The 26505-nt window shown below is 44.1% G+C and overlaps 2 protein-coding genes across 5 annotated transcripts in view; one reads left to right on the top strand and one right to left on the bottom strand.

Annotated features, from left to right (window-relative positions):
• Positions 1–26505, bottom strand: part of TMEM178B (transmembrane protein 178B) — a 217769-nt gene that overhangs the window by 73519 nt on the left and 117745 nt on the right. The window lies entirely within an intron of this gene.
• On the top strand, positions 6264–8965 carry LOC110394507 (E3 ubiquitin-protein ligase Topors-like). The gene is made up of 2 exons (XM_021388401.1): positions 6264–7483; positions 7693–8965. Exon 2 carries the CDS (start codon positions 7775–7777, stop codon positions 8927–8929), a length of 1155 nt encoding a protein of 384 aa, XP_021244076.1. The 5' UTR covers positions 6264–7483; positions 7693–7774; the 3' UTR covers positions 8930–8965.

Here is a 26505-nt window from a genome sequence, read left to right as displayed (position 1 = left end):
GGCACTGAGTGCCAATTCCCTCATTTCCTCTTCTGCTTCTTTCTCTCCATGAGTCAAGTTCTTGTTCCTTGCTTCCACACATACAGCACAGCACAGCAAGCTTTTGCACAAAAGCAACATTTTGTTCAAGCAGCCCAAATTCCAAGTGAAGTCTCTGCTCCATCTTTTACCCTCACACCACTCTATTGTTCTAAAACATGTAGCTTTCATGTAGCTTTTCTCTAGGTAATTCCAAAATAACAACACTTCCTAACTGCACCATATGGCTGACAAGGGACAGCCAGCTATAGGTCATACTCAGACAAATTCCAGCAAAGGTTTACTCTCTGTAAAGAAACATTTCAGAACCTTTTATTAACACTGCTGTCTGCATCACACTATGGGGTCACAACCTCAAATAACAGGAAACATTTGCCAAGGTGGCAAAAGACAGGACTGGTAGTCTACCTGAGGTCTAAATCCCCACTCTTTTACTCCAGGTTATAATTTAGAAGCCCTCATGCCTCTTTTTTTTTTAACTAACCAGCTCTATACACCTAGTAGTCTTATTACTAAGATTAATTCCCTTCCTTTAACTACAGCAACCCAGTTCAGTATTCCCAAAAGCACTTACATAGGAGGAGGTAACTATGCAATGACAAATCTGTCCTTTTGCTGTTCATGTCATTTCATCTTTCACAGATGCCAGTTCTCAATCTTCATGGAAGATAAAACATCATCTGCCAAGAGTCCACAAGAACAGAGCCAAGAAACTTATTCACTTGAGACTTTGTTTATCCCCAGTTCTGATGATTAACACAGTGAGCAATGCATAGCGAGCAAGGCCTGATGCTATCTGGGTTGAAACCAATATTCATTAGGTGACAGTAATGACCCTCACTCCTTCAACAGAAGCGTACAGGTGCTGTGGGTTAGGGTATCGCTTTATGTGTGTCTTTTATTTCAAATGAGATAATGCCTGTGTAAAGTGCTATGTTGACAGTCTTAGAGATAAAAGTCTACCACGTGCATATCTCAGGCAGCATAGGAGGCAACAGGAATGATCAAATGCCTAGAAAACCTGACCAAGGAGGACAGCGTTGGGGGAAATTCTGGGTGTTCACTATCACAGAAGCTGAAAGGAGATAGAGCAGTCTTCAGACACGTGAAAGGTGGCTGCAGAAATGCAAGCAGTAAGTCATTTTCCCTGTTCACAGGGAACAGGACAAGAAACAAGTTTTAGTAGATTGTGGTAAGCAAGATGTAGGTTAGATAGTTGGAAACCATCTCCAGTGGGGGATTACCATGAGGACAGATTGCCTAGGCTTACTGCAGAGTTTCTAAGGCAAAGCAAGTTAGGCAAACATCTGGCAGAATGGGTGTGAGTGTGGCTCATCCCACCTCCAGGTAGGATGATGGTGTGCCTGGCCAGTGGAGAGCTGATCCAAGCCCTTCCCTGTGACTCATCTGCCATCATTATAACATTCTTCACATTGCCTTGCCAATGTGCTTGTGCCCTCAACCGAGAAGGCAACACCAAAGTTTATGGGCTATCTCCCTGATCACCTCATTCAGTCCTTGGTCATACTACTCAAAGTGCCAGCAGAAATGCTAGCCAGTACAATTTGCACTTTAATGTTTTTGGCAGCTGTCTGTTTACAAAAGAATTGAGATCAACTAATGTACAATATGGCAAGTGATTGCTACAAAAGGCCTGAAACAAACCAGAAGGGAAAGGAATAACTTCCAAAAAATGACTCATGATGGAACTAGAGAGTGTTTAAAGGACACCTGGACTTCACAGGAGTTCAATCCATGGTTTGACCCAACACAAGTCCCATGCACAGCTGAGAGAGACTTGCCAAGAAGTTTTCTGGACCTGTCTATAGCCTTCTCGTAAATCCTGGCACCTCCAGATAATTCTGAACTACATGTGGTGGGTATGGACTACAATCCTTCAGTTTTGATTATGTCCCTTGTACCTATAAGGTGTAAGTACCTATAAACCAGAAACCCAACTTAATCCCCTCTGTGATTGCCACAGGGTCTCAGTATTCTTCGAAGTAATGTGGTGGAAATAGTCACTGATCTCTGATGCAAATTCCTCCGGCTGCCTCACAGCACGTTCTCCGTTCTGACTTCAATGTCTTGGGAGAAGCAGGAGGAAAACAGAAATATGTTGGTGTCAGTGATAATGGTCCCTGTACCAAGAAAGATAAAAAATAAGAACAATAGAATTATAGAATGGCTTGGGTTGTAAGGGACCTTAAAACTGCTCAATTCCAACCCCACTGCCACGGGCAGGGTTACCATCAGGCTGCGCATTATGACTATGGTGATGATAACATTGCTTGGAGTTAAACAGAGGAGGGAATCAATTAGCCTTCTATCACTGACAAGCACGACAAGAACAGTCTGTAAAGCACATGTAGGTAGCATTCAATTTTCCATTTTGACTATCTCCCGTCTTCCAAGTTCCCCCACCTCTGAAGTTGTCTGCAAGTGCAAAGAGAAACTGCACTCTGTACTCAAGAATGAGCTGACAATGTTAATTTGGTTTGCTTGTTCTCAAATCTCTGATTCATCCACTGCATCTTAAGAGGCAGTTACTAAGCCACTGGTCTTACTAAGACATTACTGTCATTAAAGAAGCAGAGTCTTTGGCATTGTGGTGCAAATTAGCATAACGGCATCACACCCTGTGGGGGCATTAAAACAACTGCTTTTATCGTCCTGGTTTAGGTCTTCAGATTGGGAAGCCTCTACTTCTGAAACTGCTCTCAAAAGTCTCATTGAAGTCATCCTGCTGTGTCCTATTAGGATGAATCAAACTCCAAAGACCAAGTTTGTGATCTTCCTTAGACAATACTGAAAAGATCCAGCATATTCTAGCTCTCTTAAAAACATTAAATCATTTGCAGCTATCTTGGTTTTCCAGTTCTATAAATATGTTATCTCACAAAATGGTGATCTGGTTGGTTATGGTGATTTGCAGCAGGCAAAACACTACTATATAAGTCCTGCTCTTTGTAAACTGCCTAAGATGTGAACTGAAATTTATTCCTGTACACAACTGCAAGAGAGTAAGTTCCAAATCAGCAAGATTTCAGTTGCTAAATAGATATATATTATGCACACACATGCTATTATTATTTTTGTTGCAAAAACAGGAATTCTCTCTTCATAGTGCATGAAACTGAGCGTCCCTGACACACACTGACCCTGAGAGTTCCCTTCTTACAGGGGGGACTGTCCATAAGGAAATGCCCCCACTAGCCCACACAAATGGGGAAGGAATTCTAGCTCCAGTTCTTTCTAATGACAAGGTCATCAGAAAGCCACTGCCCATTTTAATTATCTGCAGGTAGAGTACTTGGTTGGTGAGCATATTGGAGCACAGGGCAGAAGCATGAGCTGGTTCTCACAAGCTCTGTATAGATCTAATCAGCTTACCAGCATCATGCAAACATGGTCCTGCTTCCAGACTAAGGCTGATTCCCTGTGTGCGCAGTATCCATGGTATGAGCCGCAAAAAGCGTTTGTACCTCAAAACAAGTTTTTCTCTGTCTCACAAGTTGCGTAGAGGATCCTTCATTTCTGTGCAATGTAACAGGTCTTTCTCTGCTGGTAGAGCAGCCAAGAAAACTTCAAGCACCAAAATTCAGCCTACTGAATGAGGCCAACCCTAACTGCCTTCCCAGGACTTGCTATGTTCTTCTTAGGTATCTCTTCCAGCCTGACTGCTTTGGGAAGTCCTTGGGTACTGAGCAGAACAGACAAGCAAGTTTGAACAAGGACACACAAGCTGGGTCTGGAGCTGGTTTCACTTAAGAGAGTGGGAGCTATATTATGCACTGTGGTTTTCCATACCTGGAAACGATTCTTGTTAAATGGGGTAAAGGGGAATTTTCAGTATACAGTTAGCATTGATACAATGATACAATTAGCAGTCAACTTTCAGCACTGTTCCCCTGACTATATTAACTACAGCCTTCAAAACAGTTCTTTTTCAGACCAGACTAATTTGAAAGAGAATCAGTCCTTTTGATGGAGGATTTCTCTTGAAGCCAGGGCACTGGATCTTGCTGAGCTTAGGTTGTTAAGAACAGCAGCTGTAGCATTTGTATCTCTGGCCTGGGGACTCCCTTTCTACTGCAGTTCTCCACTTCTCAGTGCTGGAGTGGATGTCGCTTCTATTTCTGGCTCTCAGGCACATCTCCCCAAAACACTGAATTCCAGCTGTGACAACTGGGAGGCAAACTCCAGCACATAGGTTCCCCAGAGACATGCTACAAACCATGTGTGTCTTGATGAGCATCAGCTCTTTGTCTGCAAAGAGCTGCCTGTTCAAAAAGTCCTTACCTAAAATACACTACATACCCTCCTCACATCACCTTTTCCTCAATAGGGAGTTGCTGTCACAAGTAAATAATGCCCTCTTCTGCTATTGGGGTGGCTGTGCTGGATAGCAAATTGGAAGGAAGATCAGAGGTTCGCAGTGTGAAGAAAACTGAGAATACTTGCAATGCAGGAGCCATGAAGCCATCAGTGTTATGAGACCTAGTCCAAGATAGGTGGTGAAGGGTTGACAATTGGACTTGATGATCCTAGAGTCCCAGAGTTCCAGCCTTAATGATTCTATGATTCTACAGTGATTCTAAGATGAGTAAGAAGTACTTTTGTAGTCTGGCTCAAGTGGATCACAACAGAGCATGTATCACAAGAAGTTAAAAGCCATTTCCACTCTAATTTAAGCATTTAGATGAGCATGTCATACTGTGTCCCTACTAAAGTGGTAGACAACTTATACAAAGTCAGTTTTATGCTGCTTGCCCCTGCTCTCCGGTTTCATACTGATATATGGGAGGGAGCATAACTGGAAGATACTGCTTTCCTTCTCTGACTTTGACAAACCAACCATGAGCAGCTGTGGTTTGAATTCACGTCTTGCAGACCTGACAATTAGCCCCAAATACAGCCCAAGAGGCACCGAGGCGACATGTCCTGCCCTTTTCTTCAGTTGTCCTGAAGACATTCTGAGCACTCCCAAGAAACTTCCTTCAGAAATCACATTACAGACCAGAAGCAGCCCTACTACTCAGTAACCTAAAATCCATGATCAAAACAACAAAAACTGGCCCGCGGTGTCAGCTCTCCAGCTACTGTAATGACAGCTCAGAATGAGTTGGTACCACACACAGTCTTGATATGAAGATAGAATAAAATATGAGATGGAGAGTGAGAATATCAAAAGGAAACATGAGAGGATGCTATGCAAGGCAAGGCTCTTTGAAAATATGCTGAAGGACTGCCTGTGAAATAGCAAAGGTTTTCAGCTTCCCACTGTGAAACCTTTCTCTTGCCTCATGATGCAGGCTTGGCTGGGACTGACCCAAGATGAGTAATTTCTGTTCTTCTGCCTGCACAGCTCTCGCCTAGAGTCTAGCAAATTATCTTGATGATAGCTGTGTAAAAGTAATGAAAAATAAAAAACAACTGCAATCCAGATGAAGTAGAGAAATGTTAAATTCCTGTGAAGTGTAGTAGGCAGCACTAGCAGGGAGAAGCGCTTCACAAAAGGAAGCCAAATGGAGAAGGATGTAAGCATGGGGACAGGTACTCTGGGTGGAAAGAGTGAAGGAAGACACGTGGCACCTGAAAGTGGAGAAAAAAGAGCTAGGTGGGAGTGCAGAGAACACAGGCTGATGCAGCCTCACAGCCTGATTCATTTAAATGGTAGCAGAAACATGAGCAGGAATGGAGTGGTGAGTCAGTCTTATAATTAGCCCTCTTTGGCAACATACCTGAAGGAGGGGGTAGAAATAGCAGAGCAAATTCTGTCCTCCTTACACTGATGCAAAAAAAGTAATATTTAGCTGTAAAGCAATTCATTTTATCTGTGTTTTGACCAGAAAGACTACATAAACCCAATATAGCCATTTTCAGATCTTCATGAACATCATGCTTCTTTCCACATTTTTAGTGGTATTTCAGGAGACATCACAACTAGAAAGGAATTTCTCATGGCACAGCACAACCACTAAACAACAATATCAAACTATTTTCCATTCAGTGTAACCTATTTACTTGACAAATTAAATGTTTCAATACAAGCTAAGAACCATATTTCTTTAAGGCAGATTTTAGTAGGAAATTTTCATCAACAGCTATTTCACAGAAAAGAGATGGCCCAGTGAGACAGGACACTGACTTCTGGGAATGTGAATTCACATTTTAACAGAGCACTATCAGTTTGATAATTCCATTCTCAGCCCAAAAGAACATTAATATATCTCACAAACACACATACTTACCCAATATGAATGTTGGCATCTCCCTAAGACTTAGGAGGGCAACACAGAAGCAGTTACTTAAGTGAAACTGCTTCACAGATTTTTTATATTTGCAACAGGGTTCTTCATCTGTCTACCAAACTGCACAATATTTGTGATATCACCTGTGTTCCCTAGATAACTAAATGAGAAATAAATGCAATTGTGACACACTTGCCAAAAAAGAGGCACATTTTACTCCAAGTTGGTTACAAGGCCATTCAACGGCTATGATCCCTCATAAAAACAGAACTACAGTCAAATCTCGAATATCAGGAGCAATGGGAGACGAGAGGTTGAGTTATTCCCGATAACAGACAATTAGCCTAGCTAAATTAGCAAGAAATGTGATAAAAGAAGATCTTGGGGTTTCTGTATGGTATAATTTAACTCAATATATGAAGAATCACAGAAATGTAGGGGCAGCAAGGGACCTCTGGAGTTTGTTTAATCCAGCCTCCCTCCCAGGTGTAGGACTCTGTATTTGCCCTTGTTAAACCTCATCAGGTCCCTCTCCACCCAACTCTCCAACCTCACTCTTCCGCAATGTCTCAGTTCTACTCAGAACAGACCTGGGGCTGCCATGTGCACAGTGCTGCTTTATACCCCTCCACCAATCGATCATGACCAAACATCATGCTTATACCATTTATTTTGCCCTTAAGGACCACAGAAAACTCAAATGCCATGAGGTTGCTGAGGAGAGGTGCTGAATTCATTAATGATGAGCACTCTCCTCTACAAGAGCAAGGAAAAGAAGCAAAATCTACAAGCTGTCCATCTTGCAGACATGTTTAAAAGGCCTCAGAAATACAAGCAGACACACAAATGTGAAGTGCTGCTGGGGTGACTGCTGTGGAGGAAGGACTGCGGTGACGTCACCGAGCAGCAGGCTGTGATGTCACAAGGGATGCACTGTGACCGCAGCACCCTCACTGCTCATTTTTGGGCGCGGGCAGAGCCTGGCCCAGTCCGTCTCGTGCCTGGACTCCTGCCGAACGTGTGTGTGAGGCTTGGAGGTGGAGCGAGCATTTGTCTTGGGTGCTGGGCTGTGCTTTGGGCACTGCTGGCAGCAGCTCTCAGTGCCCGTCCCTACAGCCATCACCTGTATTTCCCTGGCCTGCCTGGCTCAGGCAGCCGGGGCTCCACAGGGCGCACGCGCAGCAGCAGAGGTGAGCTGGGTGGGGACACGTCCCCCAGGGTGAGCGCTGGGACTCGGGGAGCTGCCAGGGCCAGGGCCGCAGCCTGAGGGACCTCTGAGGGCATGGAGCATGGGGCGGCTCCGGTGTGGGGCCGGGAGGGTGTCCTGCTGAGGGACCTGGGCTTTTCTTCTCTCTGTCCTTGGGATGGAGAATGACCGCGGCCTCTCTGCCTCTTGCAGCGCGCAACATTCACCACCGAGGCGCTGGTGAAGAGGAGCAGCGCCTCATCGTAACTCCCCAGTAGGCCACAGCATAAGGACCATGGCAGCGGAGCAGGAATGGGTATGTCCCATCTGCCGTGAAGTGCGCAAGGACATTGCCTACGCGGTGCCGTGCCATCATGAGTTCTGCCTCGGCTGCATCCTGCGGTGGGGCAAGCAGCAGAAGAGCTGCCCGCTCTGCAGGAGGGACATGGAAGTAGTCAAGGTCGCAGAGTGGGATGATGACGAGGACCTGGACTTCATCATCTGGCCTCCAGCACCACCTGTGCCTGCCTGCTTCCAGGAAGGCCTTGCTCCATCCCACAGCAGCTCTAGCTCCTTGCTGTCCCCTTTGCTGTCTCCTTCGCCATTCTCTGATGAGGAAGAGAATGCGGAGGCAGACATGGAGGAAGGTGAGGAGGCAGATGGGGAGGAGGCAGAGGAGGAGGAGGAGGAGGAAGAGACAGAGGATCAGGACGATGAGGAGGCAGAAGAGGGGCCTGTGGTGGGCGGTCTCCAGCCTCAGGCCTGGGCAGAGCTGTTCAGGCAGCACCAGGAGATCCTGGACCCTGTGCTGCCCTTGCTGCGCCAAGAGCTGAGAGCCATCTTTGACACGCACTGGTGGCCGGCAGTGGCAGCAGAGAACTACATCCTTGATGCTCTGTGTGACATTGGGCTGCACAGTGAGGAGCTGATGGAGCTGATGCGGCCTGCGCTGGGGGTTGAAACGGAGACATTCATCCAGGGCCTCGTCGACACCATTGTGCGCCAGTGCGGCGAGGAGGCCCACAGACTGCTGGGTCTGCAGGGCGCCCACGTGTCCGCGGGGCAGGAGGAGGGCCCTGCAGCCAGGGGGCAGGAGGACAGCCCTGTGGCCGCCCCTGGCCCCACAGCCTCCCCACAAGTGACCCTCACACGAGGGCCTGGACTCTCTGGCAGCATCGCGAGTCCCAACAGGGAGGAGCGGCCCAGCACAGCAGGGGCTCGTGTTTGTGCACAGCCCAGTCCCAACTCTGCTGTGCACGTGGCGAGGGAAGCGGAGGAGCCCGACGAGGAGATGGAGCTGGCGGCAGCAGCAGGTCCCTCTGCCCAGGGCAGCAGCCCCTCCGCTCCTGGCCACTCGCCTGAGAGGGCCCGGCGGCCCCCAAAGAGGAGCGCCGACAGTGACCAGGACGCACAGCCGCCATGCAAGAGGCCGCCCCCTCGGCGGGACTAGCAGGGGTTGCACTTCCCCTCAGTAAATATGTAAATAAATAAATAAATAATGATTGCCAAGAATTGCAGAATCATTGTGGATTGGAAATGACCTCTGGAGTTCATCTAGTCCAATCCCCTGCTAAAGCACGTTCCCTGCAGTAGGTTCCAGAGGAAAGCATCCAGATGTATTTTGAGTATCTCCAAAGAAGCAGACTCCACCACCTCTCTGGGCAGACCATACCAGTGCTGTCACCCTCACAGTAAAGTTTTTCCTCTTGTGCCCATTGCCCCTTGTTCTGTCACTGAGCACTGCTGAAAAGAGCCTGGCCCCATCCGCTTGACTCCCACCCATCAGATATTTATAAGCACTGGGAAGATCCCCCCTCAGCCTTCCCTTCCCCAGGCTGAACAGCCCCAGGGCTCTCCGCCATTCCTCATAAGGGAGATGTTCTTGGCCCTGAATCATCTCAGTGGCCCTCTGCTGGGCTCTCTCTAGAAGTTCCTTGACTTCCTTAAACTGGGGAGCCCACAGCTGGACACAGGACTCTAGGTATGGCCTCAGCAGGGCAGAGGAGAAGGGTAGGATCACCTCCCTCAACCTGCTGGCCAATACATCATTGGACTCCTGGGCCAGAAGGGCACAGTGCTGGCTCATGGCCAACCTGTTGTCCACCAGGTCCTCCTCCGCAGCGCTCTTTTCCAGCAAGTCAGTCCCTAGCCTGTACCAATGCATGCAGTTAGGCTTATTTGCTCTAGCTGGATATTATCCCTCCCCAACCAGCTTCCCAGCCACAGAGCCCCCAGGGTTGAACGCATTTTCCTCATGGTTCGTAACGTTCCTGGTGCTAGAAATTCTTGCAGCATGGCACAGGACAGAGCCTCCTGAAGCCTCTAGCACCTGTTGTACATGGAGCCCAGCTGGGTCTGTAGTGGTTGGAGCTACTGAAAGCAGCTGTATTCACAAGAGCCCAATGCATAAATACCCTCTTGATACTGCTACCTTCCCCACCACCTCCAAAAGCAAGGGGAAATGGGAGCCTTGCTAGACCACTCCATCTAGATCCCAAGCAACACAAGGAAACATGCAAAGCTGAACTCAAACCTATTGCAAAAATGGGAGATAGGGTGGTAAAGATGGAATTTCTCTCAGAAAGAGCAAGAGCCAGCACAGTGAGTTTCTTGCAGTGCTGTGAAGGTATCTGTCCAGAGATGCTATCCAAAAGCATTTATTCCACAGTTAGGAGTGCAAGCCAGTAGCCTGCCTTCTCAGGACAATTTTTTTTTACCAAAATATGCCCCATTCTATCAGAAGGTTAGAGCAAGGATGTGAGGGGAAAGCAAGGAATGGCAGAAACAGAGCAAGGGAAACAACTGACGAGGCAAGAACAGGACGCAGTAACTGTTTCCTTTCTCTCTGTTTCAAAGGAAGGACAAAAACGTGCAGAGGAACAACTTTGTTTTTCTGTGTTCTTTGCTGTTGTTGTTTTTTCTAGTTTTAAATCTTATCAATTTTCTGACTCAAAGACATCAAGAATCAAAAATCAAAATGGGCTCAAGAGTGCAGGCCACCTGCTGAGCTACAGAGTGTCACAACAAACTGACCTCCCAGTGAACGAGTTAGCTAGAAACTAATGGAGGCAGCGGCAGTTTCATTGCTGCAACAGCTCTTTCCAGCAAGAAGTAGATCAGAAGACACCAAGGGCTGATTTAATAGATTAACAAAGGTCAGCGATTGAATTAGCGTCTCAGACATCAGTCTTACTCCTTGGTCAGCCTGTATTGCAGAGAAGGACCTGCAAAGAACATGGAGGAAGACTAGCATTTCAAAGCAGTGGGTGAGTCAAGGAGGGGAAAATACAGCTGTGATTCACCAGAATTTCACTCAGGAGGATCTTCTAACCATCCCAGGAAGAATGGGATGCAGGAAACTGCTGTGACATAGAGAACTGCTTAACTGCTCTTTGGATTTTTATTGGTGTGCAAGTGATTTCCTTCTCCTTTACTAAAGACTCAGCAGCATCTTTTGAAGGCCTTGTAATGTGGTCTCCCACTGGAGAAAAGGGAAACTTAATTCTGTCTGAAACCCTTCCTCCCTCTTTCTAATTCTCCTCATTAAAACAAGAACAGATGTCAATAACAAATGCATCTCTGTCTCTTAAAAATACTAATTTCCTGCTTGGGCGCCAAGGTTAGGAGTTAACAAATGTTCTCAACAGCTACTGGACAGTGAAGCTCAGAGGAAGACTCTGAGGAGGATTAGGCACCAAATGTCACCAGTTCTGATTATCTGCCCACAACCAACAGCTGCAGAGAGATTACTGAGAGAAGAATGGGATTGGGATTCTCAGGGGTAGGGAAGAAAAGACAGACTAAGGAATTTAAAACCAGAGATCTCAAACACAATAAGGATGTATTTCCTCAAACCAGGTATGGTATTTTGATAGGACTGGAGCTAGTACCATCAAAAATGGTGAAAGACTCATATGGGGGCTAGCTAAACAGGGAAATGTTTGAAGACTTCTGTTTCTGACCTTCTGTACTTCACCTTACTTAAGTTTTCTTGCCTAGGTCTTTTAGAAACAGGGCCCACAGAGTGATTAAAATGTTGTATATTTGTATAGCATGTACACTGTGTGCTACTAAACAGCCATCTGAGAAATCTACTTAGAAATACATTGGTACAGGGTTCAAAATGGGAGAAGTGGGATTCTGGAGGAGCCTATTTGGCTGACACCGTGGGTGAGAAGTTGTTCAGTGTCCACTGTATGCGGGTCTGGCATGGGACAGAGCACAACTTTAGGAAGGCTGAAGGCTGAGACTAAAAATCCTTTCCTATGGGATGCTGCAGATCAATGAAATGACTGTAAAGTATGGTATTCAGGAGAGCCCTGTCATGTGCCAGTAACTGAGTCTCTACACCCAGCCTTTGCAATCAAGCACCAAGGACCCACCTGAGTTATTCTGTGATAAAAGGGTAAACACAGAAACACCTAACTGTATAGAAGCTTAAGTGGAAAAATAAGGCTTAATATTTAGAGAACACTGAAAGACTACTTTGCCTTTTCATCTGATGTTTTTGCAGCTCCTTGTTCCTCCTAACCCTGATAACAATAGGTGTACAATACATACATACATACCAAATGCAATGTCCTGCATCTGGGTTGGGGCAGTCTCAAGCACAGGTACAGGCTGGATGGAGAAAGGCTTGAGAGCAGCCCTGAGGAGAAGGATTTGAGAGTGTCGATTGATGAAAGATTCAACATGAGCTGGCAATGTGTGTTTGCAGCCCAGAAGGCCAACCGTACCCTGCAGTGCATCAAGAGAAGCATGACCAGCAGGTCAAGGGAGGTGATTCTGCCCCTCTACTCTGCTCTCATGAGACTCCACTTTGGGTACTGTGTCCAATTCTGGAGCCCCCAACATAAGAAGGACATGGAATTGTTGGAGCAGGTCCAGAGGAGGGCCACGAAGATGAGCAGAGGGTTGGAGCACCTCCCCTACAAGGACAGGCTGAGAGAGCTGGGGCTGTTCAGCCTGGAGAAGAGAAGGCTCTGCGGGGACCTTATAGCGGCCTTCCAGTACCTGAAGGGGGCCTACAGGAAAGCTGGGGGAGGACTTTTTATACGGGCACGTAGCGATGGGACAAAGGGAAATGGTTTTAAACTGGAAGAGGGCAGATTTAGACTAGATATCAGAAAGAAGTTCTTTACTGTGAGGGTGGTGAGACACTAGAACAGGTTGCCCAGCATGGTTATGAATGCCCCCTCCCTGGAAGCATTCAGGGCCAGGCTGGATGGGGCTTTGAGCAACCCAGTCTAGAGAGAGGTGTCCCTGCCTATAGCAGGGGGTTGGAACTGGACAACCTTACAGGTCCCTTCCAACTCAAACCATTCTATGATACATATGGTTTAAAAATAAAAAAATCAAGAATTTCTCTAGAATATTTGGAAATCCAGGACTAAGCTGAAGAAGAGATAAAGGACAAACACTCTCCATTCCACCTTCCTCCCTCCTCATCCCCCAAACACACACGATGGGAAGAGGCAGGTACCAGACTTCAGTCAGCTCCATATCCACGCGCTCATTTTTGATGGCAGGGAGAGAAATTAGAAATTCAGCTCTCACCACCTCCCCACACCCACTAGAGATGAAAGTGATAGTTCAAATTAAAATGATGATACTTCCTTTTAGTTTCCGAGGGGGTGAAAAGTTTTGGGGGTGGTAAGAGCAATTTCACACCACAATGTTCTATTTTATTATTATTTTTTGACCAAGTGTGAGACCAAAAAAAAAAAAAGCCTTATTTGTTTTGCTGGGTTGTGAAATGTGTGGAAATAACCATTCCACATGATACGTAAAGAGCTGCTTGCTCCTTCCCATCAAAGCTGCTACACCCACAGCCCATGGAGAGCAGAAACCAGTGGGAATTGGGTTATGGGGGTGTGGAGGGCAGGAATGCCCTGTTTTTAATTCAGAAGTCATCATCTCTGTCAGCCGTTTGCCTCCCTGTCTCTGCTGTTTCCATGGCAACAGCAGCCAGCAGAAGCATCCTTCTCGTGCTGGCTCCAGCTCAGACAAATCCAAGCAGGGGTCAAAAGCAGCGCCTGCATTCAGGAAAGCAAGAAAATGGGCTGTCTGCCTCCCTCTTCCTTTCCGCTGCCATCCTCTTTTCTGGTATTTTTTTTTCTTTGGTGTGTTGGGGCGGAGGCTCGCCTATCACACTTCTTTTTCTTCAGAGAACAGCACAGAGAAATCTTTTTTCAGGCCTCTCCCCAGTCAGTGCCATCAGCCATATTGTAGCAAGTCAGGATGCCTCTGATAGACACAGCAAGAGAAATGCAGGGCAGGACACCAGGCTCCGGCCTAGCTGCTGGGACACATGGGTAACACGCTGTGGGAGAGCTGCCCAAGCAGCACACACCCTAGATCTATGAATAAAAGCACCTCCTATCCATTAATAGATCCTGCATTATTGTTTGTTATCTTATTTTTTTGTCTGAAAACCCAGGAAGCTTGACATTGTCCACACTGACATCAGAAATTTGCCATTCTCTATTCTCACTTTGCGTTTCTTCTATTGAAAGCATGTCAGACTTCTGGTCAAGGAGCAGAAGCACCACCATATGACCTGCTCAGGGGAACGGGTCAGTTGTGCAGCAGATAGGAGCAACCTTGAATAAGCAAACAGTCCCAAACTGCCAGGACAACACTCACACAGAATGTATTAGCCATAGTCAGAATCACCTTGCAAGCAGAACTGAACCATATTGAAAGAGTTGAGTCACCATCCCAGAATATATATTCAGTTTAAAAACTGTTTGGATGTGGTGCTCGGGGACATGATTTAGTGGTGGGTTGTTAGAGTTAGAGTAGTATGGTTAGGTTGCGGTTGGACTTGATGACCTTGAAGGTTCCTTCCAACCTGAGCAATTCTATGATTCTATGATTCTATGTCACTTGTCTACAAGAGGGGTGCCACTCCCAAGCAGCAGGTGACTACAAACTGTGAAACAACCATTTTTAACACAGCCACTGTGCATGATGCTGCACTGCCCTGCTGCCAAGAACCTGATGACTTGTTTCCTTACTCGAGAACCACACCTTTACATGGTTCTGAAATGCCTCCTCCCTTTGGTCCTTTCTGGGACAGGAGATGCCTCCAGCTGCCTCTTCCCATCCTCACATCACCTCCAGATGTGTTCCAGAGGGGATACTCCCCCCTCGACCCAAATGAGAGGAAATCTGTCAGAAATGTAAAACTGTTCTTTAAGCAGCTGTGGGTCCCACCCACTCTTGCTATGTTTCTACTCATTCTACCCGCTCCAAAACTTGTTTTCACATGTCAAAACCACTCCTACTCCACTTCCACTGGTCCCACAGAACCTTCCTTAGCTTCTACCAGCCTCCCCCTTGTTTCCTCTCCATTTCCACTCTCTCGACCCACTTTGGTGCGTCATCCTACTTCTGGTGCAAGGAAGGGTTGACAACCCTAATGTTGAGCTACCGCAGATTCTCCCCAAGCCCCTCCCTTCTCTCTTTTCCAGCCCTGCACAAATCTATTTATACTGATGATATACTTCAGTCTCCCCTTAAGTACTGTCTTGATGGCCTGTTTCTCTAACAAGCATGTGTAACTACTGATTTTGATTACCAGTGTGGTCCCTGTTTCACAAGCAACTGCCATAGCAGAGACTGTGAAAACATTTTAGAAAAGCTTGAAAAGAGCTGATATTCCTCAACCCACAGGTCAATACATGAAGACCCATATCAAACATACAATGGTATGAAAAGGGGACTCAAAGAGCAAGAAGGACTGTGATGAGCTGACATGGGCTTATTTCCTCTCTGTGCATGCGACATTGAGGTATGTCTTTTCATGAGTTTGGGTTTTGACTGACATTTGGCATGCCACTGAATAACCTTAAGAATGGGAAAGTCTTGGACATTTGGTCAGCAAAACTTTTGCCCATGGATATCCTCAAGCCACAGTGGAAACATGTCAATTGATCTTGGAAGGTTTTGTTGTAAGAGGAACTTGAGATGTCTTGAGAGGTTGTACTGAAAGACAGGAGACCCACAAACACACAGAGTCACCTTCCACTTTTCTGTAATCAGAAAGGTATGGGAGTGCTGGAGGTTTTAAGTCATCCTGCTATTGAAGGGAGGAGTGAACTGACTGGAATGAGGCTGACCCAGGAGAGAGATGAATTTAGAATTGGAAGCCAAGATTAATATGTCTGTTCTTCTGATTTCCAAAGTGAAAAACAAGGTGGAGAATGAAGAAGGAGGGAGGCTGGAAGCGAAGTGGAGTATATAATTGCCTAATTAAAAGGATTTTCTCCACTGGTTATAATCACTTTCAAATTAAAGAGAGTTTAGCTGCATCACAACCAAAATTTTTCTTGTGCTTTTTTGCATTAGAGATATGCCAGCAGTGTCAATAAGAGCGCTGCAAGGTTAGCTCTCCAGTGACAGAATTCTCATTAGTGACCCAAGGCCAAACCCTCGCAGCTGGCCTAACCTGGCATGGCTCCAGCAAAGTCACCAGATTCAGTAAGACCTCAAGATTTTTCCTGCCTGCTGTGCTGTGCAAGAGGGAGTGTGGAAATCTTACCTGGGTTGTTTGGTCATGCCCAAAAATGTTCAAACTTCAGCATTTTCATGCATGCTTCTTTGTAACCCAGTATTTGGGCTTCCAAATTTTGTATTAATTGCATATATGGCCACTACCTATTTATACACATGAAAACATGCTCCAAATTTTCTTGCATTAATTTTCAAGCCTAGGCTGGTATTGCTTATCTTCCCAAACATAAGCAGGTTGTAGTGAAAAATCTCTTCAAAATAGTGTTTTTGTGAAACTTCACTTTAGTTTTGGAAAAATTAGAAAATTTTCCAACACCAGTCAGACATTCCTCTGCACCAGATCTCTGAACATTTCAAAGTTACATGGATAAACATGACATTCACAAAAGGGGCAGCACAGAAGGATGTCTGCGTGCCCCAGTTTGTTTTCCTCTTATGAAACCTGCAGAAAGATCTAATGATCTCTCTTTTCCAGATGAGGAGAGGCACTGGGCACTTGAAATTAAAATCTTTATGGGTAAAATGGACTTTCATCATTTAGACATGAAATGATCTTCCGCTGCAAAATGAAGAGCCACCTTTTAATAACAAACTGATGGCTCCCTGCAGAGAACATAATGCCATACACTGTACTACACCGGATCTTTCTCTTCCTTTGGGAAACTATCACAGATATTATTAACTTCCCCAGCAGAAAATAAAATAAAAATTACTTTAGGAAAATATATTCATATGTCTCTATATTTTACAATATAAATACATGTGTACTTATAATACTTTTACAACTCCACCATAGATGTCACCTTGTCCCATCTAAGCACTTATCTGTGAAAAATACAAGAATACATGAAGACGCACTTGCATGCAATGTTTTGTCTAAATAAGTATTACCTTACCTGCTAAATTTTCACCTGTAACTCAGACATCCACATGCACAGGCTTGGACATACACATTCATAACTGACATACATTCACATTTCAATAATGTATACCTAACCTCACAACTGGCAAGTACGAAGGTCAATGCTCCACTTGCATATACAATAACACATTTGCACTCGTGTCTCACCCTTGCATACACATCTGTTGTTCACTGTCACGATCACACAGCTGCAAGGTGAGTTAGCATCACTATGCTGTGTGCACCATGGCCACATGAAGGCATACGTAGCATTAAATTCCTGCGATGCCATGCAAGGATTCTGTGCCCCTTGCTAAAACAGACATATGTAAACAATCCTCAGGGATAAAATAAAGATATTGCAGTAAGAAGTCTCTTCAATTTACCTAATCTCTTCTCAGCTAGTGTTGCATCATTTCTTCTAGACTTCTTCCTACATATATCGTAGATGACTTACAGTCTTGTCTGCCCATGCATGCAGATGCAGAGCACATCTGAGGAGTGCTGGGATCCCACAAGCACCAAAACCTAACTGGATCTAACAGCCCCGACAGAAGGCAATAACAGAAGTGTGCCAACTATGTCTCACATATAGCATTTCCCCCCACAATAAACAGCAATGATGAACGTCTGACCCCAGCCTCCCTGGGGAGCTGGAATGATGTCTCCAGCTGCCTGTTTATTGCCTGCAGTCCTTGACAGCATTGGCAATGCCATCCATATTACTGACATTTTTCACCGCCCTCCCCTCACTGCCATCCTTGCTTGCTATGGCCGGGTAGTCGTGCTAATGTTGCCATTTACAAGAACAGCTGAGACAGTAGTGCTGATCGAGCATTTCTACCATGCCATTATTGATTCAACAGGCATACAAAAAGCCAAGGGATGCTCACAATTTTTCTGTGCACTTGCAAAAAGGAAGGAGAGCCACAGAGCACGGAGCAGCCTCCCCCTGCTTCGGCACACTGCATCTCCTGAGCTTGCACCATACCCTCCCTTACCCTGGATGCTGAACACGTCTGCCAACCCCATCAGCAGCTTGGCCCCATGCCATAAATCAATAAGTTCTCTTTAGACTTCCACCTTCCAAAAATATTTACTGTACATAATTTAATATAATACTCTTCTGGATAAAGAGCTGACATGTTTAATTACCTGGCTCAAGTGCTTTCCTTCTGCAGAATTCTGTATGCCCAGCCAGGAACACAGACAAGCTCATGGCATATTCTTAATCTGTTTTTGGGGTGGGAGAAGTTTGTGTCTAACCTAAGGAGGGAGCAGTTTCCTCCTTGACCAGGCCCTATCTTTGTCTTACCAACACCCAAAGAGCCTGCAGAAAAGGAAGGGGTGCTGAAAACCTGCTCATCAGATGCCTATTGTCATTAACTTGATGGTAGGACCATTCATCCCAGAGAGATTTCTTGAACAAGTGTCTCTGGAAGAGTTGTATCACCTACTATGGCTTTATAGGTATGAGTGTGTAAGGCTCCTGTTCATATGGCAGCCTAATTACAGAAAAGCAATCCACCACTTATTCCTCACATCTTTTAGACTGTAGTTGTGTTTGAAAACAATTTTGGTATCTAAACCCTGATTTACCCAGTGTTTTTATCTTTCCATCTCTGTCATTTGTCCGATGTGGCATCCTTGCCAAGTGCAATGCAGTACCTATGCTTGGGATCCATTCTAGAGACCACCACCACTAACTGGGCTTTGGTTAGTCTTTCTGCAGTCTCCTAATGAACACACACCCAAGCTGGGAAGTTTTCATTTGCAGGATTAAATTTTTGGTCATTTATTCCATGCTGCCTTCTCCAAGTTGGATGATCTCAGTGAAGAGTGTGCTAGCAAGTAGGTATACACTGCTGAATGTAGGTAGGTAAAGTGAAGGTGGCATGTGAAAGTGAGGACATCCCTAGCAGTCTAAGCAAATACAGTTCACACAGCTTTGTGCAGACAGTTTCAGTTCTTGAGCTCATTTCCAGTCTCTGAGGAACACTTTGACTTTTGGCTTTCCAAAAGCTCCAAGACCTAGCAAAACTCACCAATGCATACAAATCTAAATTAATTCACATTCAGATTTCTGAGAATGAAAATGTTCCATTTTGTATATGCTCCTGAGAAGTTCTGAATAATTTTTGCCTACTGTTTCCCATGATGACCAGAGGCAATAGCAGCTCTGTACCAAAAGCCTGAATCAAAGCTAACTGAAGCTCAGTCTGGATATGTTCACAAAAGTAGTCCTTTGTCCCCACATGATATATGCCAGAACAGCTTTCTTTAAGAAATATGTACAGCCCTGTTCTACCATACTTGTCTCATATTTTCATGAGGAGGTCTCAGTGATCAAGGAACATCACTACCCTAGTTTTCATTTTCATCAGCTGAAATATGTGTGACTTTTTTAATAACAAAATATTTCTCTAAGGCTTATTGCTATGCTGAGTAAAATTTTCTCTGTATTTGCCAAGAACAAGCAATCCAGGGGTACAAGCCTTTGAAGTGAAAAGTTGAATGTAGATATTATCAAAGTGCTTCTTTTGTATGTTAATGATGCTTGTTCAGCAATTCAGAATGGCAAGAAATGCTGGATTTTTTTGTTGTTTTGAAAATACAGTCAATTTATTCCTTCATTTAACCTCATACACATCTCCTATTTGATACAGAACCCAAATTCCATCTCATTCTCATAACGACCCTCTTACCTAATCCTCAGTGAGTTCTGACCTCACTTGGCTGAAGTTTGGTGATCACTCCCAAATGAAACTCAAAATCTAATTCTAAAGAGGCAGATGTGTACTTTAATCAGAAAGGTATAAATTCAGACCCAGAATGCTTTAATTGTAGGGTTTTTGTCAGATATTCAGACCTGACAAATTTACTCCTTCTGACAGTAAATCAGGTAGGTGATTCTCACTGTTTGAGTTTTTGGTTTGTTTGCTTTGGGGATTTTCATGAAGAGGAAGGTCTTGGTCGATCAGATTGCTCCCCAGATACAGTCTGTACCAAAATGTTAGCGGAAGTCTCCCTGCCTCTCTTGTCTCTGAAGAAGCCATAATGTCTCACACAGTACTGTGGCTGATCTGACACCTTGTGTAAAGTGCTGCTGTGTTGGGTGCAATGCTGTCATGTGTGACATTCCATGGGGATAGCAATATACGTACTTCAGCATAGAAAGCTGTGAACAGAAGTCACCATAACGCAGATCTTGAAATGCTAGAAATGTGTAAGAATTTGGAACCTCTTTTCCTAAAAGCAGAAGCCTGAAGCCTTTTGAATTACTTCTTTCTGAAATGAATACAAAAACTTACGTTACATGCTCTACCCAGTCATGCACCATGCAATTTTCTACATATAATAATAGATCACTGTCAATGCATCTCAGTTTTCAACGGTAGACTTTTCTGCTATTCTTGTCCCCAGACTGTCTTATGCAGAGGCTGCCTATCAAGCCAAATTTTCTGCTAGCGACAAACATGTAAAAATAGCCCTGAACAAAATATCCATTTACTGGCCAGTTCCACTAGACTCAGAGTATATAGATTGAGAATAAATATCTGGATTTTGAAGCTAAAGGTAGAAAAATAACACTCTGATCCAAGCACTGCAAAAGTTTTATAATCTAGAGTTGAATCTGTTCTTACAAGATCATCTCTGGTGTCCAGGTCTACACAAAAGAAGGGATTTGATTTTGCATGCACCTAACAAGTCAGTGAAAGCAAAGAGTGTTTCGTTGCTACCTTCAGAGGTCTGAATCAGGCACTATATCAGACTATAAAACTGATCCGAAATGTAGTCATGTCTTCACCGCTTTGTACTCATGTGCCCCTGTCCATGGTACCTATCCAAGAGCAGGGAGCTCCACTCCTCCGTGACACGCTATGTGCCAGCTCCCTGCATTTCACACAGGCTAACACCCACTCTCCCTGGAGCAGCTTATCAGAGTCTTGGGCATTGTTTAGCTGGCTACAAACCAGCAAGCAACTTCTGTCTCCATGGTGAACGATTCTTTGTCATCTTCTCCTCAAAGCCTTCTAATTAGACATCCTGTAATTTGCAGCTTTTCTGTAATGTATTTGCAGTGGTGTGTGTGAGAGTGCGCAGAGAATAAAAATTGAAATGTGGCAGTGAATCAGGAGTCTCTAAATAATTGCAATAAATAATCAAACCACTTTTTTTAATGAGACATGGACTAGATCTTCCCTTCAGGCGAGCAGCTGGCCATTTTATTGCTTCATCCTTAAATTCTCAAAGCTGATCTGCTGTAACAAAGAAAAGTATCAGTTTCCACCTATTCTCACCATTATGGAGTGGCAGGTCTGGTTTTGGTGATATGTCCCTCAGTCTGGAGGAAGAAAGAATGGGTGCAGAGAAAGTGAGAGTGCACTAGAATACCTTGCCGCTTAAGAAGCACTCTTCTCCAGTTTAGCATTTCTTCTCTAGTTGAGAGCTGATCCAAATCTGTTAGTGTTTATTAGTCATCTTGTGTTCTTTGTGAAATGAGCTGCTGATTTCAGCAATGATTTCTGTCCTTCCAGTGACTGCCTGGTCACCCAAAACACAGAGAACTGAACACTGGTGGCAAAGCATCCTCTGACAGAGCTCCTGCCCCCCCAGGGCAGTGAAGAGCATGCTGCCTGGCACAGCTCTCTGGGAGTGTCTGTGTGGGAAGCCACTTAAAATGTAGACCTTCCCCATGGCATCCTCACTGCTCACAGAGAAACACCTTCTACCACCTGTATGAATGACTGAAGGGTATTTATCCCTTACTCAAAGCCATGAATAAGCTATCTACTGCTGTCTCCTGACCTCCTCAATGAAGTGTCCATATAAAAAACTACGCTTCTATACATACATTACATAGACTCATACATACATCCTATCTCTCTAACTTATTTAACATTACTAGAGAGACTGCAAAGAAAAACTGAAATTCCGTCAGCGTCTCGCTCATTCCCTGGCTGGAGTTGCAAAGCCCTTGTGATAACACAATCAACTCCACAGCAATATACAGCGCTTTCACAAAGAGGGGCTTATGATTTCAATTTGGGAATAATTAGATGGAACAGATGAAAATGTCAAGAGGACCTGTGTCTTCAAATTCTTCCAATAATGCATCTGATAACCACAAAATGTTTTATGAAGTTCAGGCCTCATCCACAGCTAATGGCTCCCAGTTAATAGAACCAGTCAAAGGGCAAAGAAAGGAGAGGGGGATGTTCATAAATATTTATGAAGCAAAACAAGCAACAGAGATATCCCCTTTTAACAGGCTTCGTTACTTCTTCCACACTATCCTGATAAAGCAACTGTATTAAAACCCAGGCATCTTGAGTGTTTCTCAGCTGATACTTACAATCAGACTCAGAAAATAACGTATACATACATAACTAACCAGAAACAGAATCAAGAAGAGTCAGGCACACTCTATTCTTTTAAACTATTTTGTTGCTTGAGGACAGGACCAAATTGACAAAAAGCCGTCCTCTGTGTCTAATACTTCTGCCTAATTCTGCAAGCTGCTGAGAGCCTCCAAAAAACACTTGAGCATTCTCAGAGCCACGAATGGAAGGTAAGAGTGCTCAGTCTCTCTGGAGAGATGTTCAGCAGCTTGCAAGACTGCTCCCTTCCTCCTCAGAGCACAGACAACATGGGAAGGCTTTACTAACACAACCTGCGTCCATGCCTTTGGTCAGCACGGTTATCTTCTAACAGATGGGTCATTCCTCATCAGCCTTGACTGTTCCTTAACAGTTCTGTCAAAAGAACTGATGGGAATGGACTTAAATGCCTATAGGCATGTTAGAACTTAGAAAGATCAAGGTCTGCCAACTGTTATCAGGTCTGCCTATCTATAACAATCACTTACAGCTCTCAGCAGATTGGATTTGCCTGTATCTCAACCTACCTGACCCAAGAAGCAGAATATCACAAGGAAGCACGTCGGTAGTTGGATTTTCTAAACCTGATACAGCCCCTGAATGTCACAGGTTAGAGGAGGATCCCTTTACCCAAATAGTGAGCCGAGGAGCCATCAGCATGCAGAAATGCAAAAGGTGATGGGTATAGGAGTGAGCAGTGTATAGTGTATAGGAGTGAGGTCCACTGTGTGATGGAGTTTCTGCACAGCACTGCCACAGTTCACAACAGATGGCCAACAGAAGCTGGAGACTCATCAAATCAGACATGAAGGTCTGTCTGAGTTCCTTCTCGGGCCTGCAAGTTTCACACTGCATCTTTTGTAGGCATGCCACAGCCTTTCAGACAAGTGTACGTGCAGAAAACATACCCCATGTACCCCTACAGACAAAAGCGTTCCTAAATTCTGACTGTGGCACACAGAGGTTTTAGATGATTGTAACTGCAATGCGAACCTTGTCCTCCATACTTGTCACAACTACATGCTCAACATGAGCTAGTCCAGAGAAGGGCAACGAAGCTGGTGAGAGGTCTGGAGCAAAAGCCGTACGTGGAGTGGCTGAGGGAACTGGGATTATTTAGTATGGAGAAGAGGAGCCTCAGGGGAGACCTTATTGCTCTTTACAAACACCTGAAGGGAGGTTGTGATGAGGTGGGGGTCAACTTCTTCTCCTGGGTAACTAGCGATAGGACTAGAGGGAATGGCCTCAGGTTGCACAAGGGGAGATTCAGATTGGACATTACAGAATACTTCCTCTCCGAGAATGGGCTGGAACGGGCTGCCCAGAGTAGTGGTGGAGTCACAGTTCCTGGAGGTGTTACACATTTAGATGAATTTAGAATAAACATTTAGATGTTGTACTGAGGGACATAGTTTAGTGGGAAATATTGGTGATAGGTGGGCAGTTGGACTGGATGATCTTGGGCATTCTATGATTCTATATTATTGTAAGGAATGTATATTTTCTGAAAAAAAAATAAATCATAGTTTAGCCCAAAATCAAATTTACATCAAACAAAGATGTTGACAAAATTTTTTAATCCAGCCCTACTCAAAATTCTGTGCAACAGATGAGTGCCTTTGGCACCCCTTCCATGTGGGGAGAAACTGGTACTTCTTTACAGCACATTCCCAGGGCAGCTTCTCAATCAGACTTCAGTATCCCTGGCCACATACCTGTCCATTCACACCTGCTCTTTGTAAATCTTCCAGTCTTGATTTCTCCCAAACTATCAGTGCCAATACTTTTTCACAAACATGCCCAAACATACCTTTTAACGGCTTCTTGATCTCTAGTCTTTACCTGCACATGTAAAACATATTATTTCTGTAGATTTTTAGAAAAAGCAGGCAGTTAACAGATATTTTCAAATTGAGGAAGCATCTGTAAGTCTCATTTTAGTCTCTTGCCATTAAATCTTCGATACCTCGGTGAGATGTATACCATTAACACTCTTACAGGATCATGGAGATGGTAGAATCAAAATTATCCATGCAGTAGGGAAACAGTCATTCTTTCTTTAAATCTCCCTTTAATACATTGTACTTGCTAAATGTACTTATTTTTTAGTTTGAAAGAATGAATTTTATCTTCCACTTACATCAACATAATTGGCATGAGACTCCAGTGATTTCCATGAAGCTATTTTTAGTTTATTGCAATAGAAGAGAAAAGACAACTGGGTTTTCATCCTGCACTTATTTCCATACACAAGTGTTATTTTTTCCACATATTCATCACGCCTGAAAGCTGGTACAAACCTGTTCGTATTAGTCTAACTTATAACTTTTTGCTAAAACAAGAGGAATAAGTAAAAACCTGTTCTTCAGTATAAACTGGGAGATATTTGGATTTACCAGTACACATCAGTTACACTACACTCAACACTGCAGTACTGCAAAATGTATGTAAGACATTAATGAATTCTGCAGTATATACACATGGTCTAAACTAGAGTTCATCCATAAAGTTTTGCTCTCAATGGGTAGAAATATTTGGGGTCAATCAAAGGTGAAAGTTATTAGTCACTTCTAAGCTCTCAAACTGGACAATTAATTCCAGTTTGCTCCCAGTGATGCTCAGTTGCAAGCAGCAGTGGCTTCTCAAGTACATGTGCAATTGCATGTATTGATCTCAAAAATGCCCAGAGCCCTTTTAATGCGTTTAATAAAAATAAAACATTTTGCTGAGAAAATCCAAATGGATGTTTTGTGAATTTTCAGTATGCAAAGAAAAAGAAAAACCTTAAGAACTTTTATTATTATTATTTGTGGAGGCTTAACTTTTGGGTTTTATTTACTGGCAACACTGGAATTTACTAGGAAACAAATTATTTCCAAAATTAATAGAATGCTGACAGTCAAGCTTGTTCTACAGTTTCATTCCTGAAGGACTTGTACAATGCATAAGCCCAACAGAATTCTTTCCACTGGTTTCTATTTTAATTAAAAAAGAAACATAACAGTGGAAGCATTTTAAATATAAACTAACAATCTGCTCTGGCGATTGCATCTCTGTGATGCTGCATAAAATCTAAAATTGAAACTGGGCAGAAAATGACTATATAGGCAAAAATGAAAGTCACTAGCACCTCATTAACTGTGGAAATTGCAGAGTGGTCAAACAATGTGTATACTGACAAATGAAAACTATCTTTTTTAATCTTGAGTTTTAATCTTCTAAGGTTATTTTAAGTAACAAAGTAAGTACCTTTGTTTTATCATTACTTTTAAATACAGAGAGAAATGATTTGCCAGACCAGTTCTGTACTATACTAGCAGCTCCATGACTTTTACCCTGATCAGACCCATTTAGCTTTCCTGTTTGTAGGGAAATTCTGCTCCCATTTTGACAGTTTCCAGCATCATTTTAGCATGAAAATGAATGGTCTTTTGTGGAATTTGATCCAGAGTATGGTTCAAGAAGTAAACTATTTGGAGATCAAGAAATTGACTATGACAAACCTAAGGTCAAGAGTTGCTACTAAAGCTTGCTAGATGATTTATTAAAAGCATTTCCCAAATAGACATCTGAATTTCCTCTGACATCTTCTTGACTTATCAGAGATTGTTCCTATTAGCTCCTTTTAGAAGTCTGTGATACTAGACAAAAGTACAGTAGAATCATTCCACTACTTAACTTTGTACTCATAAATCCTTTTCTAAACCTGGGCTGCCATCTTTCAGCTCCAGAAGCTGGAAAGTGCCACTGCAGGCAGTAGCCATGCTCCGTGAAGAGTCACAGCACCCGGAAGGGCCTCGTGGACTAGTCCAGAGGAGAGTAGCAATTCCAGGTCACTGTCTGTGACATTTCCTTCTGGCTGGAAGGGAACGGAGAACATATGGGAGGCCTCTTCCAACAGAAGTGATAGACGCCTGGTTTAGCAACTGAGTTATCTAAAATAAACCCCTGGGCAGTTGGGTACTACAGAAATCATACTCCACACTAGTGATCTTTTAAGACACCAGACTCCACCTTCCAAGCAACCTGCTTGGGGACCTGGCAGAAACCTGCTCCTTTCAGCTGTATTAGTTGGTCTAATAAGAAGATTCCCTCCCTACAAATCTTGCCTTACTTACGGATGTTTGACAATCATGACCACAGAAATCCTACTGTTGCATACTGGAACCACTCTGAAATGTCTCAGGATCCTTCCTCTCAAATTAAAGATAGATGGTCACTATGGAT

The sequence above is a fragment of the Numida meleagris genome, chromosome 1 (assembly GCF_002078875.1).
Source record: "Numida meleagris isolate 19003 breed g44 Domestic line chromosome 1, NumMel1.0, whole genome shotgun sequence".
In the NCBI taxonomy this organism is placed as follows: domain Eukaryota; kingdom Metazoa; phylum Chordata; class Aves; order Galliformes; family Numididae; genus Numida; species Numida meleagris.
The sequence above is the reverse complement of the archived record's forward strand: the minus strand, read 5'-3'. Positions and strand labels throughout refer to the sequence as shown.

What these genes read in the sequence shown, in the direction of transcription:
- LOC110394507 (XM_021388401.1), top strand. Translation starts at nt 7,775, where the DNA reads ATGGCAGCGGAGCAGGAATGGGTATGTCCCATCTGCCGTGAAGTGCGC.